The sequence below is a fragment of the Corapipo altera genome, unplaced genomic scaffold (assembly GCF_003945725.1).
Source record: "Corapipo altera isolate COAL_440 unplaced genomic scaffold, ASM394572v1 55, whole genome shotgun sequence".
In the NCBI taxonomy this organism is placed as follows: Eukaryota; Metazoa; Chordata; class Aves; order Passeriformes; family Pipridae; genus Corapipo; species Corapipo altera.
In genome coordinates this window covers 3060079-3074239 of record NW_020884882.1, presented here as the reverse complement: position 1 = coordinate 3074239, position 14161 = coordinate 3060079, and the positions used below count along the sequence as shown (strand labels likewise).

The 14161-nt window shown below is 44.3% G+C and overlaps 1 protein-coding gene across 5 annotated transcripts in view; it reads right to left on the bottom strand.

The window, feature by feature from the left end:
* The window catches only part of DNAH1 (dynein axonemal heavy chain 1), an 88551-nt gene that overhangs the window by 28314 nt on the left and 46076 nt on the right, over positions 1 to 14161 (bottom strand). For all 5 annotated transcript variants that reach the window (XM_027640152.1, XM_027640154.1, XM_027640151.1 and 2 more), the window contains 18 exons: positions 13304 to 13483; positions 12304 to 12444; positions 11497 to 11660; positions 10950 to 11063; positions 10148 to 10336; positions 9001 to 9106; positions 7827 to 7940; positions 7365 to 7514; positions 6787 to 6873; positions 6507 to 6693; positions 6302 to 6393; positions 5667 to 5821; positions 3856 to 4033; positions 3546 to 3740; positions 2749 to 2868; positions 1986 to 2144; positions 1583 to 1687; positions 306 to 446 (listed from right to left, as the gene is read on the bottom strand). In XM_027640152.1, the coding sequence (XP_027495953.1) occupies positions 306 to 446; positions 1583 to 1687; positions 1986 to 2144; positions 2749 to 2868; positions 3546 to 3740; positions 3856 to 4033; positions 5667 to 5821; positions 6302 to 6393; positions 6507 to 6693; positions 6787 to 6873; positions 7365 to 7514; positions 7827 to 7940; positions 9001 to 9106; positions 10148 to 10336; positions 10950 to 11063; positions 11497 to 11660; positions 12304 to 12444; positions 13304 to 13483 (2577 nt within the window). The remainder of the gene's footprint in view (positions 1 to 305; positions 447 to 1582; positions 1688 to 1985; positions 2145 to 2748; positions 2869 to 3545; positions 3741 to 3855; positions 4034 to 5666; positions 5822 to 6301; positions 6394 to 6506; positions 6694 to 6786; positions 6874 to 7364; positions 7515 to 7826; positions 7941 to 9000; positions 9107 to 10147; positions 10337 to 10949; positions 11064 to 11496; positions 11661 to 12303; positions 12445 to 13303; positions 13484 to 14161) is intronic.

Sequence of the window (14161 nt, the reverse complement as noted above, 5' to 3'; positions counted from 1 at the left end):
GAATCCAACCAGAGAAGCATGAAATCAAACTGTAGGAAACAGGTAAAGAGGGATGGTGATGGGCTATCTAGCAATTGCTGCATTTTGATTAAACAAATGAGTCTTGACATACCTTTGGGGCACTGGCACAGTGCCTGGGGACTGAATGGAGAACTCTTAGGGCTTAAGCACAGATTTTGAGCAGCGAAATACAAATCCATGGGAGTGGGAAATAATCTCAAAGTGTCAGGTAGCTGTTAAATTCTGACTGCACTGGGAGAGGAAAAGGTTGAATCAAAAATTCAAAGACAAGGCTGGGCACATACTGGCTTATAGTTGGTGAGCAACAGCTCCAGCAGATACGCCATGCGGACTGTGTTTATTGTGGGCACAATAACATCACAGAAGTTGGTATCTGGAACCATGGTGAACTTTGCTGTAGGGTCCAGCCACACCTCCCAGTGCACCTGAAAGATATGAGTCTGCTTAGAGGGGGCAGTCACATCTATCCCTTACAGGAAAAGAAAACTATTTCTGCTGTTTTCCCTGTCACCACTCCTTGTGTATTAGCTCAGATTCTGATAAGGAATTCAGGTTTCCAGCCCCTCTGTTAGTCTTGCCATCCTTATCTTTCTGTATGGCAATGCTGTGAGTGTTTGACTCGTTTCTTTTGAGCGGGAGAGAGCCCAAGAGTCAGAGGTTATTGCTCCAGCAGCAACACACTTGCCCTCCTTTCTGAGAACTGGGATCAAAGTGGGATGGAGCACTTGTGATATTTGCAAGAATGGGAATTCTGCCCATGACAGAGGGCCAAAAGGGGTTTATCTGGGATCCTGTCTTCACATTTGGTGCCATCAGCCACATTGCACTCAGAGGCACATGAGGTTCTGTACTTGTACAAGACATGGATGACTTCTGCTAGATTCAAGCTGCGGATGAACCTCCCAGAGGCCACTATACAAGTGAGATAGAGGTTCTGCCAGGGATGTGCTGGAGAACACAGGAGAAGATCTGTATTTCTGACCACAGTGGCAGCTTCCATTAAGCACTGATGCTTATGTAGGGCTCTTTTCTTTGATTTCAGGAAGGGGAAGCGTTTTCCCTCTTTTTTTGCTTCCTTTCAGCCCAGAGGCTGTTGACTGTCAATCAAGATGGCCCTGACATGCCCTACTGCTGTCTCCTGTGAAAAAGATGGCATATTTGTCTGCTTTGCTGCTACTCTATACCCTGCTGCACACAGCTCTTCTGCTGTTGTGCACTGCTTTTTAACACAGGCAGATCAATCCATCTGAGCTTCTCCTTGTCCTTCTCCAGCAGCCACACCTGTAGAGCTCTCTCACTTTCCTGAGCACTGACAGAGGCACTCAAGTCTCAATTGACCAGCCTTTGGCTCAGATTTGAAAGATCTACTTCACAATCCTGAGGGCAAGAAGCTGACTTTTTGATTCAGCAAAAAGCTTAATTTTGATTAAACATTCTTTTTTGGTTCCTATAGGCCTTTCTTATTTGCCCTTGATGAGAAAATCCTACCAAATCCTCCAAGACTATGCTGCTTCCTGGCCCTTCCCCCTAGATTACCTATTTTGGAGGTGAAATATTTTACCTCTCTAATGACCTCTTCATCCACATCCTCTTCAGTACTACTAAGCCCAGCATCATCCAGCTTATAGTCATAAACCAGTCCTTCTTTTGGGAAAAGTAACTGGATCTGTGAGAAAAAAAGCTGTGGTGAACCTGGTTGCCACTCAGTTGAATTCACAGGAGAATCTGCACTACTTCAGGGAAAACTTTGCTAATGGGGTGCTGCCCAGGCCAGGGGGGCTCAGATTGCTCCCAGAACTTCCAGCTCCAGTGGTCCCTTTAAGTTTGAGACAGACTTAAAGGGAGTAGCCAAGATGCCAGGAGGAAGTCCATCCAAAGCCTCCAGACATTCAAGAAGCTCTGACCGCCATCCATCATTACTAATTCCTCTATAACGAGAGAGGATCTGCTCTTCCTTTACTCACCTTTTCCTTTGCCATCTTATTTCTGAGCCACGAGCTGAAGGCCATGCGACTTTGGGCATCTCCAGTAGCGCCCACGCTCCAGATCAAGGCAAATATAAACCAGGGTTCAATCAGCTCTCCCATACGAGCAGCCTTCTCCCGGGGAATCGTCTTAATTCCCTTAGAACCAGAGACAAGCAGAAAAAAAGTTCTCAGCCATGGTTAAGGCACACAAAACCCAGACTCTTAATTTTTTTGTAATTCTATTCTATGTAGCTTTTTCTAGCCAGCTTTTCACAGGCCTTGTTAATATATTCTGCGGATTAAAAGTTGTTGTTTTATTGGTGTACTTGAGAGACTCCCCTTGCTGAACTAACGTCACTCAACAGGAGCTGGGAGAAGAATTTAGTCTTAGGTTTTTAATTTGAAAATTGTCCAACCTTCTCCAGTACTAATTCTCAAAGGACCTGCAATCTGAAGTGCATCGCTGCTCAGCTCTGATCTCTGCTTTCCACTTATTCTCCAATTCCCTCTGCTATAAATAAAAGTGAACCTCTGCCCTCCAGCCTGGAGCTTATCTTTTGTTTCTTCAGTGGGCAGAGCATAATCCTTCCAGGTTTACCTATGCTTTGCAGGATGTCATATTACTTCTGCCCCGTAGATGAGCTACAGCATGACCTTTCTGCACCAACATCTTGTTCTCTGGTGACTAACCCTCTGCATGACTTGGTGTCCTTAAGAGTTACAGGCACAAATAATAGTGAAAGAGGTAGCAAAATCCTACCTTAATGGGAATGAAAGGCTGAAACAAACATTCCAAGAGCACGAGGAGGCTCCTTGTGAGGTTACTGTCTGTTGAGGCAATTATCTCCTTCACAGAGCTCCGGACAAATTCGATGGCATCCTGTAAGGAAAGGCAGGAACAGCTCAGTGTCACCATCCAGCACAGCTGCCTTTGGTTTTACCTTCTTGTTCTGGTTTCTCCTTGTCTCCCTCATGCTATGTTTAGCACGTACAGTGACTGAAAATGCTGCCATTTCCAACTGCATCCCAAGTATCGCTGTTTTGACTGGAGAAAAGCCAGTCAAACCCCTAGGTTCATTCCTAACCCCAGGAAACCACTGGGCCTGCCTTTTGGTTCTGAACAACAGTGATGTGCATCTTGTGGCATCACTGCTGTTAAATGGTTTGCTCCTTTTGGAGCTGTCCTTTGTATCTCCAAGTTACTCATTACAATAATGGCTTAGCAGTAGAGTAGAAATAACAAGACAGGTTCATACAACTTTCTCCCTGGAGTTACTCCACTGTAAGCAGCAGTGCTGCACATGGGATGATTTTGTCCAGAAAATAATTTTAAAATGAAATAAAATAAACTTTAATGACCAATAAGACTAAGTCACATCTACAGGGATCAGTGAGTAACATCTATTAAACCCAGAAAATTCACAGAGCAGTTTGTATGCTGGTAGTCTGAACTGTTCCCACAATGGCATTTAAATCCAGGCCTTGACAAGTCTGTGCTGGTTGATACGCAAGCTGACAAGCTTTAAGCCCTGGGAAGGCTGGAATGGCACACCTCACCTTGAGGAATTTCTTGAAGAGAGATGCTAGTTTCTGTGAGAAGCGCTGCATGATTTCTGGGATATTTTTCAGCCAGCATTCAACAAAGGGGTCCAGCCCCAAGATGCTGGGTTCCAGGTAAACCATGCCACAGCGGGAGACTGTGGCAGGGGAAGCAACAGCCAGATCCTGGACTTCAAACATCATGGTCATGCTCTGGAAATTGTAAAACAAAAGGAAGGATAAGGACTTGTTCACTTTCGATACATCTTTCAGTGCTGGGAGAGGGGAGTACAGACAACAGGCAGCAAAAGCGAGAGGGATGAGTTACCTCTGTCATCTTTATGATTTCCCCTGAGCTGAGGCACAGCTTCTTATTGTCATCTAGCACTGTGTTCATGTTTTCAATCCACAAAGCATCAACTGGCCCATCAAACATATACCACTTCTTGGTGGTGTCAGTGGCCACAGTTCCCCGACGGATCAGTGTGGAGAAGATCCCATCTGTCCTGAAAGGTGTGAGGAAGGCAGGGCTTGGCCCATTCTGGTTTTGCTGAAATCAATGGCAAAGTTCCCACCATATGAGGGAACAGAGCCAGAATATTACCCTGGTTTATCTGCCCAAGGATACCTGTGCCTCCCTTTTTGATGAGCTGCATAAAGGTTCACTTCATTCTTTTTTTTACTGAGACAAACATCTCAGCCTGAGTGACACCATGAAACAATTTCTTTGGGCATTAAGATCTGGAATTCATATCATTTAACTGTAAAACATCAAGCTTCCCTTCTCTCTCCTCAGTAACAAGTAAAGAGGCCTTGCTAGCATCCAGTTCAGGTCACAGGCAGGTTATCTGCTCTCTTGAGGTGCCTCTTTTTCTCCACCAAGTATAAAGGCAGACTCGGGTTACAAGGATAAATCCAGGCTAAAGGGCACGTCCCTACCCTCTTTATAACTGAAGTTCCCCATCCTCAACTGTCTGTGAACCCAGGTGATGCTGGAGCTGGTGAACAGGAGAGCAGACACAAGGAATGCTGGCTGTTGACAGCAAGAACTTAATCTACACATGGAAACCTGGAGTGCAATTTCCATTCAGACCCTGGATAGACTCCACTCCTGCTATTAAATAATTATTTGTTATTTTTATAATGCTAGTGAATTCCAGGATATTGTTACTGAGATCAAGGGAAAACTGCCTGTTCTAAAGCTCAGCTGATTAAAACAGATGGATTTGTCTGTAAATACATTTTACATGGCTGCTGTATTTTTGTTTCTGTCATGTTGATGTGCCTGTGTGCTGCCCTTGGGTAGAGTCACATCATAAATAAAACTGTTGAGCTTAATTGGAACATCCTATAAAATGTCCTTCAGCAAATATACACCAGATTCTAAGTTGGGAAGCTCTGGTCTCAGCATCAGTAATGTTTACTTGCTTGCACTTTTCCTAGAGGTAGTTATCTTCATATATATTTAGTTTCCCTCATTTTACAGAACACAATTTTTAGCTTTGCCCCTAAGCAAGTGCTGGCTGACAGGGCCAAAGGGAGATTCACACTGCTTCTCACACCTTAGATTCTGGATAAAGTGAGCTGCAAAGTCAACCTCAGGTCACATATGAAAACATAAGCAGTAGGACCCGGCTGCAAAGAGGGCAAATGGACCATTGGTTCTTGTTTCCAAAACATGCAAGCAAACAGGAGTCCTGGTAACGGGAATGAAATGCCTCTTTATGCCTGAAGGTCACTCCTCATCATTCAAGGCTACCAGTGCATTTACACAGAACAATTCAAGTGCACAGTACAGAGGTCACTTTTCTTCAGAAGCAAAGCGAGTGTTTTTAAGCTGCTGTATCTTAGAGCAGGGGCATGTGCTCCAAAGCTATTGAATTATTGTTATGCAGTTAATGCTGCAAGCTGAGCTGCAGGAACTGTCTGGGCATGTGCCGGCAGACGGGCCAAGCACACAATAAAAGATGTCAGCTTAAATCTCCGTGACTGGCTATTGTAGCTGGGTGAGGATAAGGACTTGATCGCTTCTGGTTTTGTGCCACCTCCCTAAACGGTTCTCAGCCTTGAAGAGAAGACGCTCAAGACCAGAAAAGTGTTTTCTGTCTGGAAGGGAGGAAAGAAGGTTTTGTACTTTACCACTCATGCGTTAGCAAGTTGAACTCTCCATAAAGCTGGCCCATTGTGATGGATTTGGGATTCAGTATAAAGTAGTTGACTGCTTCGTAATTCCCACCACTGGCTGCAGGCTGACCTTTCAGTGATGTCATTGCAGCTGCCAGGACTTCATAACTCTGCAAAAGCAGGACAGCCAGAGAGTTAACTGCCATGGCTCCAGGATGACAAAGACTCTTGCTCTCACAGCAACTGCATTCAAAAGGCAGTGAGAAAGGAGACAGAGTGGAGGGTAATATCATAGTAAAAAGATGCCTGGCTGAAATAAAAGCACAGAAATGAAGCATTCTACATGCAGTTAGATCTCCTGTGCAAGAGGCCTGAAGCACATCGAGATGTCAAAGCATGTCTCAGCCTTAAAAATCTGCAACAGAGCTAATAAGCCTTGTTCTAATCTCACAACTCACAACCCAAAAGGTGAGCTAGTAATATACTTTCCCATGGCTATAAATCAGTACTAACTGGCAGCATCTTCGTGCCCAGACTTCTATCTGAGAGAAGCTGGAAATGCCAGAGTGTGAGTCTTCTGTGAAACTTAAACCTCTGCATCACTAGGGGGGTGATGGTCTGCTGGGGCCAGCACAGTGTCTCATCCATACCTTTGTCTTCCCAGAACCCGTTGGTCCCACCAGCATAAGGCCATGACGGACCACAGTGGTCTCATACAGCTGGATGACCTTAGTCACAAAACCTGTAGAGGAAGATGATACACAGTTGGTCTTGGAGCACATCTCTTTCCTAGGACAGCACACTGGACTGAAAGCCCAGACCCAGAGGGAGCTTGTGGAGAGCCTTTTCTCTCACCATCAACATCCTTCAGATTCGCCTGGATGCAGGATTTGCGGATGGCTTCTTCCAGGATGCCATAATCAACAGGCGTTTCTTTGATGTTTGGAAATAAATCTGAGACAATACCATTGAAGAGCTTGAGGTCATCCTGCAGGAATTTGGGTACGTTGGCATCCCTAATAGCCCGCAGGCAGATGAGCTCCTGCAAGGATTAAAGAACTCAGGACTTCAGAGATCATTCCTCTCTTATAAGGCCACATTAGTCTATGGCAGTGTGAACTGCAGGCACATTTACCTCGTCCATATCAGGATTCTCTCTTTTGAGGTTGCCAGCTGTTGAGATGACAGTCTTCACAGCTCTCATCCCAAAGTCATAGTGATCCTGGAAAATGCACAGAGGAAACAATGTCATCAGATAGAGAAGCACCACCTAAAAAAAAGGAAACCTATGCTTGCACTCAGTTAGCAGATAAGAAAACAAAATGAGAGGGTTATGCCTTCAGAACAACTCCTTCATCCAATTCTGTTCTCAGGATCCTTGAAACAACTAACTAGTCCTCAGCTGTACAGGCTACAAGTGAGGAAGACATGAATAACTGCAGGATGAAAAATCCTAGATGGAAGGAAAAGCAGGCAAGGCTGCTTGGCTGAACTGTCCTGACACTGTAATACTATCTGGGACTTAGGGTGAATGCAAGTCCAGCCACACAGGTGCAGAAATGAGATCCAGAAAGGAGGGAGGAAGATGAAGAATGGGTGACCTTTTTGAGATATCCTATCACAAGGCACCAAGAGAACCATCCAGGCACTTTGTGCTTAGGCTGAGAAAGCCTCACATTAAGAAAAAACATTCATGGACATTAAGGCATCTACCTGAGAGCTGAGCTGCTCTGACAATAGTTTGAATGTTGTGGTGATCTTCTTTGCAAGGACTTTGGCTTCATTAAACCCAAAGGAGTAGAGTGAGATCTCAGCAATCATGGAGTAATCTGGGACCATCATAGCCACAGGACGAAAGAGAGCCTGAAACATACAGATCCAACACAAGATCAAAAATCTGTTGCTTCTTGTTTTTTTTCCCAGCAAACTGGAAAGGCTGAGTATCTATCCAGTGACTGTTTACAGGTCACAGCATGAGTGTGCCCGGCACCTGTCAGCAGACTGCAATCCGAGGACTGCCATTTGCTTACATATTGTGTTTCAAATCTCAAAGTCTAGAAACTTTCCAGAAGTGTTGCATCCTAACCCTTGCCATAGACACACTGGTGGGTCCAGGTAGCCTGCAGCACCTGTGTTGCCCCTCTGCTTTCTGTCTATGCAGCCTCCCCTCCTCACCTTCAAGTTATCAGGCAGTTCAGTACGCCCAGCATACCCCGGGTTCATTGTGATGAAGACAGCACAGGATGGCACCAGTGGGATCTCTGTGCCCTCAAATATGAAGGACTCCACCTGGAAAATTACAAATATGATCAACCTCAAAGAACAGAGCCTGACCTACAAATTAAATAATGTAGCAGCATCTTCCATGAAAAGAACAATGGCTTTTAGTAGTTAAATTATCAAGCGCATACAAACACAGCTGCCCACAACTGTAGTGACTCAATCTGGTCCCACTGCAGGAATCCAGTATTACCAGCAATATTTTCCCCTGCATAAGAAACTGGGATCATGGAAGATTTACTGTTAGGATAAATTTTTTTTTTGACTCTTGAGCAGACTCCTATCTCTCCAGCTGTAAACAAACATCTTTCCATTTATTTCGCGGTAGAGATCAGACCTGAATTAATTCATGGCAAAAAGGGCAAAGAGAAACCTAAATCCTTTTTAAAGCTGTGTAGGTAGTAATTTCAGATGGGGGATAAAGTAATGCAGAAGAATTTACGGAGAGCAAGTTTCTAATTCCAAGCCAAAGTCAAGGAGATTCAGGTCTTAACCCTTCTGAGCCTCCGGAGAACAAAGCAGAGACTGGCTGACAGCTGAGTCTCCATTAAAGCCAACAATTCGCTTTCCAATGCAACTCCGTGTGTGCACGAATGTGCATTTTTCTGCACATCCTGGGTTTTGTGAATCCACCAAAGCTTGGATAACACATTTAGACAAATTGGGTGCTGAGCAACTCATGGCAGAACACTGGCTGCCTTTATCACAGCTCTGATTTTTATCAGCTCAGTGGATCTGCATCAGAGTGTCTCCCACACCAAAGTCTGCTGGCACTGCAGCTCAAGCTGAGATTTACTTCAGCCCGTGAGAGTGTGGGCAACTGTGGCAGCACACACTTGGGTTACAAACCTCGCTCCCCAGCATGCTGGCTGTGTAATGGTCTGATATGATGCACCACAGCCAGGACATTGTTCAAACCTCTCCAAGCTTAAAGATGTCTGTCCAAGTCACCCCTGAGCACTGAAGTGAAGCAGTCCCCCGTGAAGGTTTGCAGGGACAAGGACTTGCCTGAACTAGCTCAAGTGGAGAGTTTTTTGTCTGCCTTTGTATCCACGTGTTCCTTACATACCCTCTGCTGCTGTGCTTTCTGGATGGTTGTGATCTGCTGGGCCACCACAGACAGCACCTCGATATCGATGCGGTTGAACTCATCGAAGCAAGCCCACGCGCCAGAGCTGGGCAGGGAAGGAAAGATGGAAGGAGTCAGGAACATCCCACAGGAGCAGTCAAAAGTTCAGCTAGATCTAGAAATTACAAATCCACATACTGGGTAGGTAAAACAGAGACTAGAAGTGAACCCCAAAGGCCCTTTATGTCCCATGGCAGGCAGTGACACAGCCACAGTGCCCTGGGATGGTGGAAGGGGCTGTAGCCCCTCACCCTGACTTTGCATCCCAGGCCATGTGATGAGTGACCATGGCAATAACTGATCCTATAGCCTGGGACAAATTCTGCATGTTCTAGATTTGAGCTTTAAGGAGGTGTCATGTTGAATTCCTGGTTTGTACCTGAGTTGTAAATGTAGCAGATACAATTTAGACAACTCTTAAGTCCATTTTTTAGAATTTGGAAGACTATGTATAAAGCTGGAAGCATGAATATGAGGAAGGTGATCTTCCCACAAGGCATGGCTTAAGAAAGAAGTTAAATAACTTACAAAGAAAACATCTGAGAAAAGAATATCGCTTTTGTTGGAGTAACTAATTCAGATTCACCAGTGTGCAACAGACTAATTGGACCAGCTCTGTTTGAAACATAGAGAAGAGAGAAGCTTCTCTGAGAGGATCCCTCAGGGCTTAGAGCTGTCTCTCTTGGCTGCTCAATTTCGAATATTCTCAGCAGATTCTCTTCTTCTTAAGATTAAGCAGCTTCTGGGCTGAATCTCAGTTCAACAAGTATGATATTAAAATAAAGGCCAAAGCTGCAAACATTTGCACAGGTGGATTAGTGCATTGTGGATTAGTGCAAAGCATTTTAATTTTGCCTTAAATGAACAGGATCTCCTTTTATTTTTTTTTTTTTCTTTAATTGGATCCAGTATCCCTTCTTTCTGGCTGGAATTTTGTAACCTTGATTATTCTGGAACTCATTAACTCCTTCACTAGGGCTTTGTTTGTTCTTTTGGGCTGCTGTGAAAAATACCCACCAATTCCCAGTGGCCAGCATTCCTGGATCCTACTCACTCCTCAATAATGACATGCAGTATTTCATTGTACCTGGCTAATCCCTTAAAAAACTTTCCCATTGCCATAAAGTCGAGTTGGTCAGAGCAGTTGAACACTACAGTTTGGATTGCTAGTGCTTTGCCCAGGTCTTTTGTTGTTTCTGTTTTGCCTGTTCCTGCTGGTCCTGCAGGTGCTCCTCCAAATTTCAGGTGCAGAGCTCCTGTAAGTGTCAGATAACACCTACGACAAAGAAGAGACCACATGATGAAAAAAAGCATTTGTACTACTGATTTCAGTAAGGGAGACATGATCTGTCCAGCTGGAGACAAGGAGGAATCCATCATTCATTATTCTGCAAAACTGCTTTGATATGCAGCATTCTGCAAAGGAGTTAGCTATGTGGCCTTGATTAGTATTCACAGGGGCCTGCAGGGATAAATCCTTCTGTCACTGGCTACAAATTCACTCTCCAGAAAAAGGACAGTTACAAAAAGGTAAAACTATTATTTCTGCTGCATATCCTAGAGTACTAGATGCTATCTGCTGGCTTCTAGAAGAGCTCCTTAGCTATCAGCTGGGCATTTTATATGAGTCAAAGCACTACATTAAGAATTAGGAGAGTGAAAGCAATCAGCCTGAGCACTGATCACCAGCAATACAGTAGTTACCAATGCCAGGGTGTTCCTATGCCCTCATCTCAGGTAATACTTTACTGTACAAATGGTTTCTATTTACACACAGTAAGCAGTAAGACCCGCTTGGTCAGATCCTTGGTTTAATTCTGTTCATCCAGAAGGAAAAAAAACAGAAAAGAGAAAAATAATACACATTACCCAGAAAACGATCTCTTTACCTGTCAGTGAGGGGTGTGATAACCAGACGTCCAGTGTTCCCCAGATACTCATAGCCATAGATAAATTCAGCATTGACTGCTCTGATGTACAGGTCCTCCCTTGTCCAGTAGTACCTAATGATGAGTGAATATGACAGCAGAAAGATAAACACTGGCTGGCAGACAGAACAGCAGCTCACGAGACCACAGCCTGCAGGTATGGAGACCTGCACTTCAAGGGATTTCCCTCTTGAGAGAAGAAGGAATAAGGTAACACAACAGGGTGGACAGGAGTTCTCACAGGACCTGAGATCAAGCATTGCACTCCTTGGGCAAGAGGATGTCTTTTCACAATGAAACATCATGGTATGGGTTAGTCTATACTGCCAAAGTGGATGCCATCAAAACCAGGTCTATCTCAAATGCCTTAGTAGACTTTAATCCCACTCCTCATGTTAGAGGCAACTCAGGACTACTGATTACAGATGGCGCAAACTTCTGTTTCCATTTGTCTTGGACACAGCTGGCCAGGGAGGCCAGGTGAGGTTCAACAGCAATGCTCTCTAACCTGAGCTGGGAGATCCACTCAAAATCATTCATGCTCGTTACATTCTCCTCAATCAGCTTTGCTGCAACATCCTTGGCGTGGACCTCAATCACAATAAGAGCTGACAACACTGCTCGCTGCATCCTGGACAGTTTGCCACGGACCAGGGCAACCAAATCACCCAGCTGGGGGAGGAAAAAAAAGTACTCTGAAGCAATCCATTCAAAAAGCCAGGCTGCACTAACACAGTGCAATCAAACTTATACCGTGCTAAAACTCAGATCATAGGCTGTGACAGGGCCACTTCTGCCTTTTCTCTTGTCAGAGATACAAATGATTGCTCAGATTGCAAATCCTACTCAGGGCTGGCTCAGACCTGACTTTTGCCTACACCATTACCATATTCAGGTGAAAAGAAAGCGTTAGATCCACGATGAGGCCCAGAGCTAATAACTCCCAGTTATTAGGTGTGGTTGGATGCATGGAACAGATATGAAAGATGCAGTTTCATCCACTGTCCATAACTTCCATTCTCCTTCACCTTCAACTTCTTGGGTGACCCTAGAGAAGTTACCTTTCACCTTGTTATTTTCTTCAGGTCATGATCATATTATCAGTCCTTTACATTATTTGAGGTTTATGATGACAAATATCCTAATGATTAAGAAGATAAGAACCTGTTTTTTCACCTGTTTTGAACTTGCTATGTAAAACTGTGTCTCTCTTTCCCCCACAGTATGGTTCTGGCTGTATTTATAACTTATCAAAGGTCTGATGATTCAAAAGTCACCATCTGGCAAAATCTCACCCTTTCATTCATTTTCATACCTGAGTACTCAGCTGTGGGTAAAGCCTGTCGGACAAATCTCCAGCTTCCAAGGCTTCAGACACTTCCTTTGTCCAGAAAATCTGGCAGCCAGCAATGACCACTTGGCCAGGCCATTGCAAGACCCATGCAGTACGTGGAGTCTTAAAATAGAAAAAAATAGGGAAAAAAGGGTGGAAAATGGTGGTAAGACAATGACTCATTGATAGATTGATTGATTTCTATGTTCCCTTGCTGCTTGAGATGCATGATTAACAAATAAGAACTGAGTTCTTGTGTAAGAGGCTTTCCTTTTTTTCCCTCCTGTTGCTGTGAAGAAATCTTCTTCAGACATTGGGTACAGCAGGTACCTTCTCTCCACTATGCCACCTGCAGTAACCTGTTACAAGTAGCCAACAGCAGGGGAAGAGCAGGAACTTGTAAGATCAAAAAGAATGTTTCCCTTCCTCTGGCCTATTCCAACTTTCCTACTTTCAAATTTTCAGTCTGAACAACAGAAATATCTGAGGCCTTTTTGTTTTTCAACCTTTCTCCCTCCTTAGACCTAACCAATTAGAAATTTAGACTTTATACCAGCATAGCTTTTACACAGAAACCAGAGCCAAAATGCACTGATGGAAACCTTTGTTACTTTTACCAGCCCCTAACACACTGTGTTACACTGGAGAGCTGAAAGAGAAGATCCTTATAAAGAGGAAGCCATCTAGAGAGCCAAATAGATATGGATTCATACAACGTTGTTTTTATGCTAATAGGAAGCATTCTGTGGCTGTGAGGGAGTGTGCAGGGTTTGCATTCTTCTGGACCATGAGCTTCTTGCTCAGCTGCACATTCTGCACTTGACCAACACATAACTGGATTAAAGGCTGTATTTTGAAAGTAGAATAGAAGAGAATATTCTAGTAGAATATTCCAAGTTCATCAGCCCCATCACTGGCAACCTCTGTGGCAAGCTTGGAAGCAAGACATCAGAGACCTGGTGGTCTGTGATAAAACTCTTACCTCTGGATAGACACCAATTGATTTTTCTATGTTGTCCCGTACACTGGCCTTCATAGATTTTTCCACTTCCAGCAGCCAGTCTTCTACATTTTCAGAGGGAAGGATGGGAGTAAACAGCTTCACCTCTTCTCCATCAGCAGAGTACATGTGCGTGATCTGTAGGTCCTCCTGGAACTTCAGCTAATGGAAGAAGCACGACAGGAGATGTGAGCGGAGGATTTCCGTTCTATCCCTGCCTTCCTGCCCCTGGGGGACAGCCAGCCTGTACCAGTGTTTGCTCATTATAAACCTGGTGCCAAACTTGGCTGTCAGTGGGGATAAAAAAGTGTGCGACAGATGCGCAAAATGACCTCTCCAAATAATGGAAGATGGTTGTATGAAAACAAGAGATTCACATCGCTGGGTTAACTTGAGTGAAGCAAATCAAATTATAGGTAGGATGAACATTTCTCATTGCCTGTCTAGGATTCAAACCCTTGACTCCTGTTCAATTCTGTAGATTCAAATCATTTCCCTTGAGGTCACAGTGCCTGGTTTTAAGAGTAAAACTTTAACAGCTTCTCCGGTGCCCCAGCACATCACTGAAAGTCCCCTTATTTATTCCAATGGCTTTGCACCAGGTTTCCAGTTCAATTTCCTTTCTATTTTTCCAAACTAATGACTAGGAGATTGGTTTTACTGTCTGAGTATTGTGGTGGTGCGAGCTGTGACTAGCTATGGAGTCTGAAGTCTATTAGGAATAACAAAGAGGAAAAATAGCCAGGTTAACTCCAGCTCCTAAGTAGGGGTGAAGGCAGAAACTAAATTCAGTTCAGGTTTGTTCACTCCTTGTCCCTTCTGAGGCTGTCAGCAAGAGTG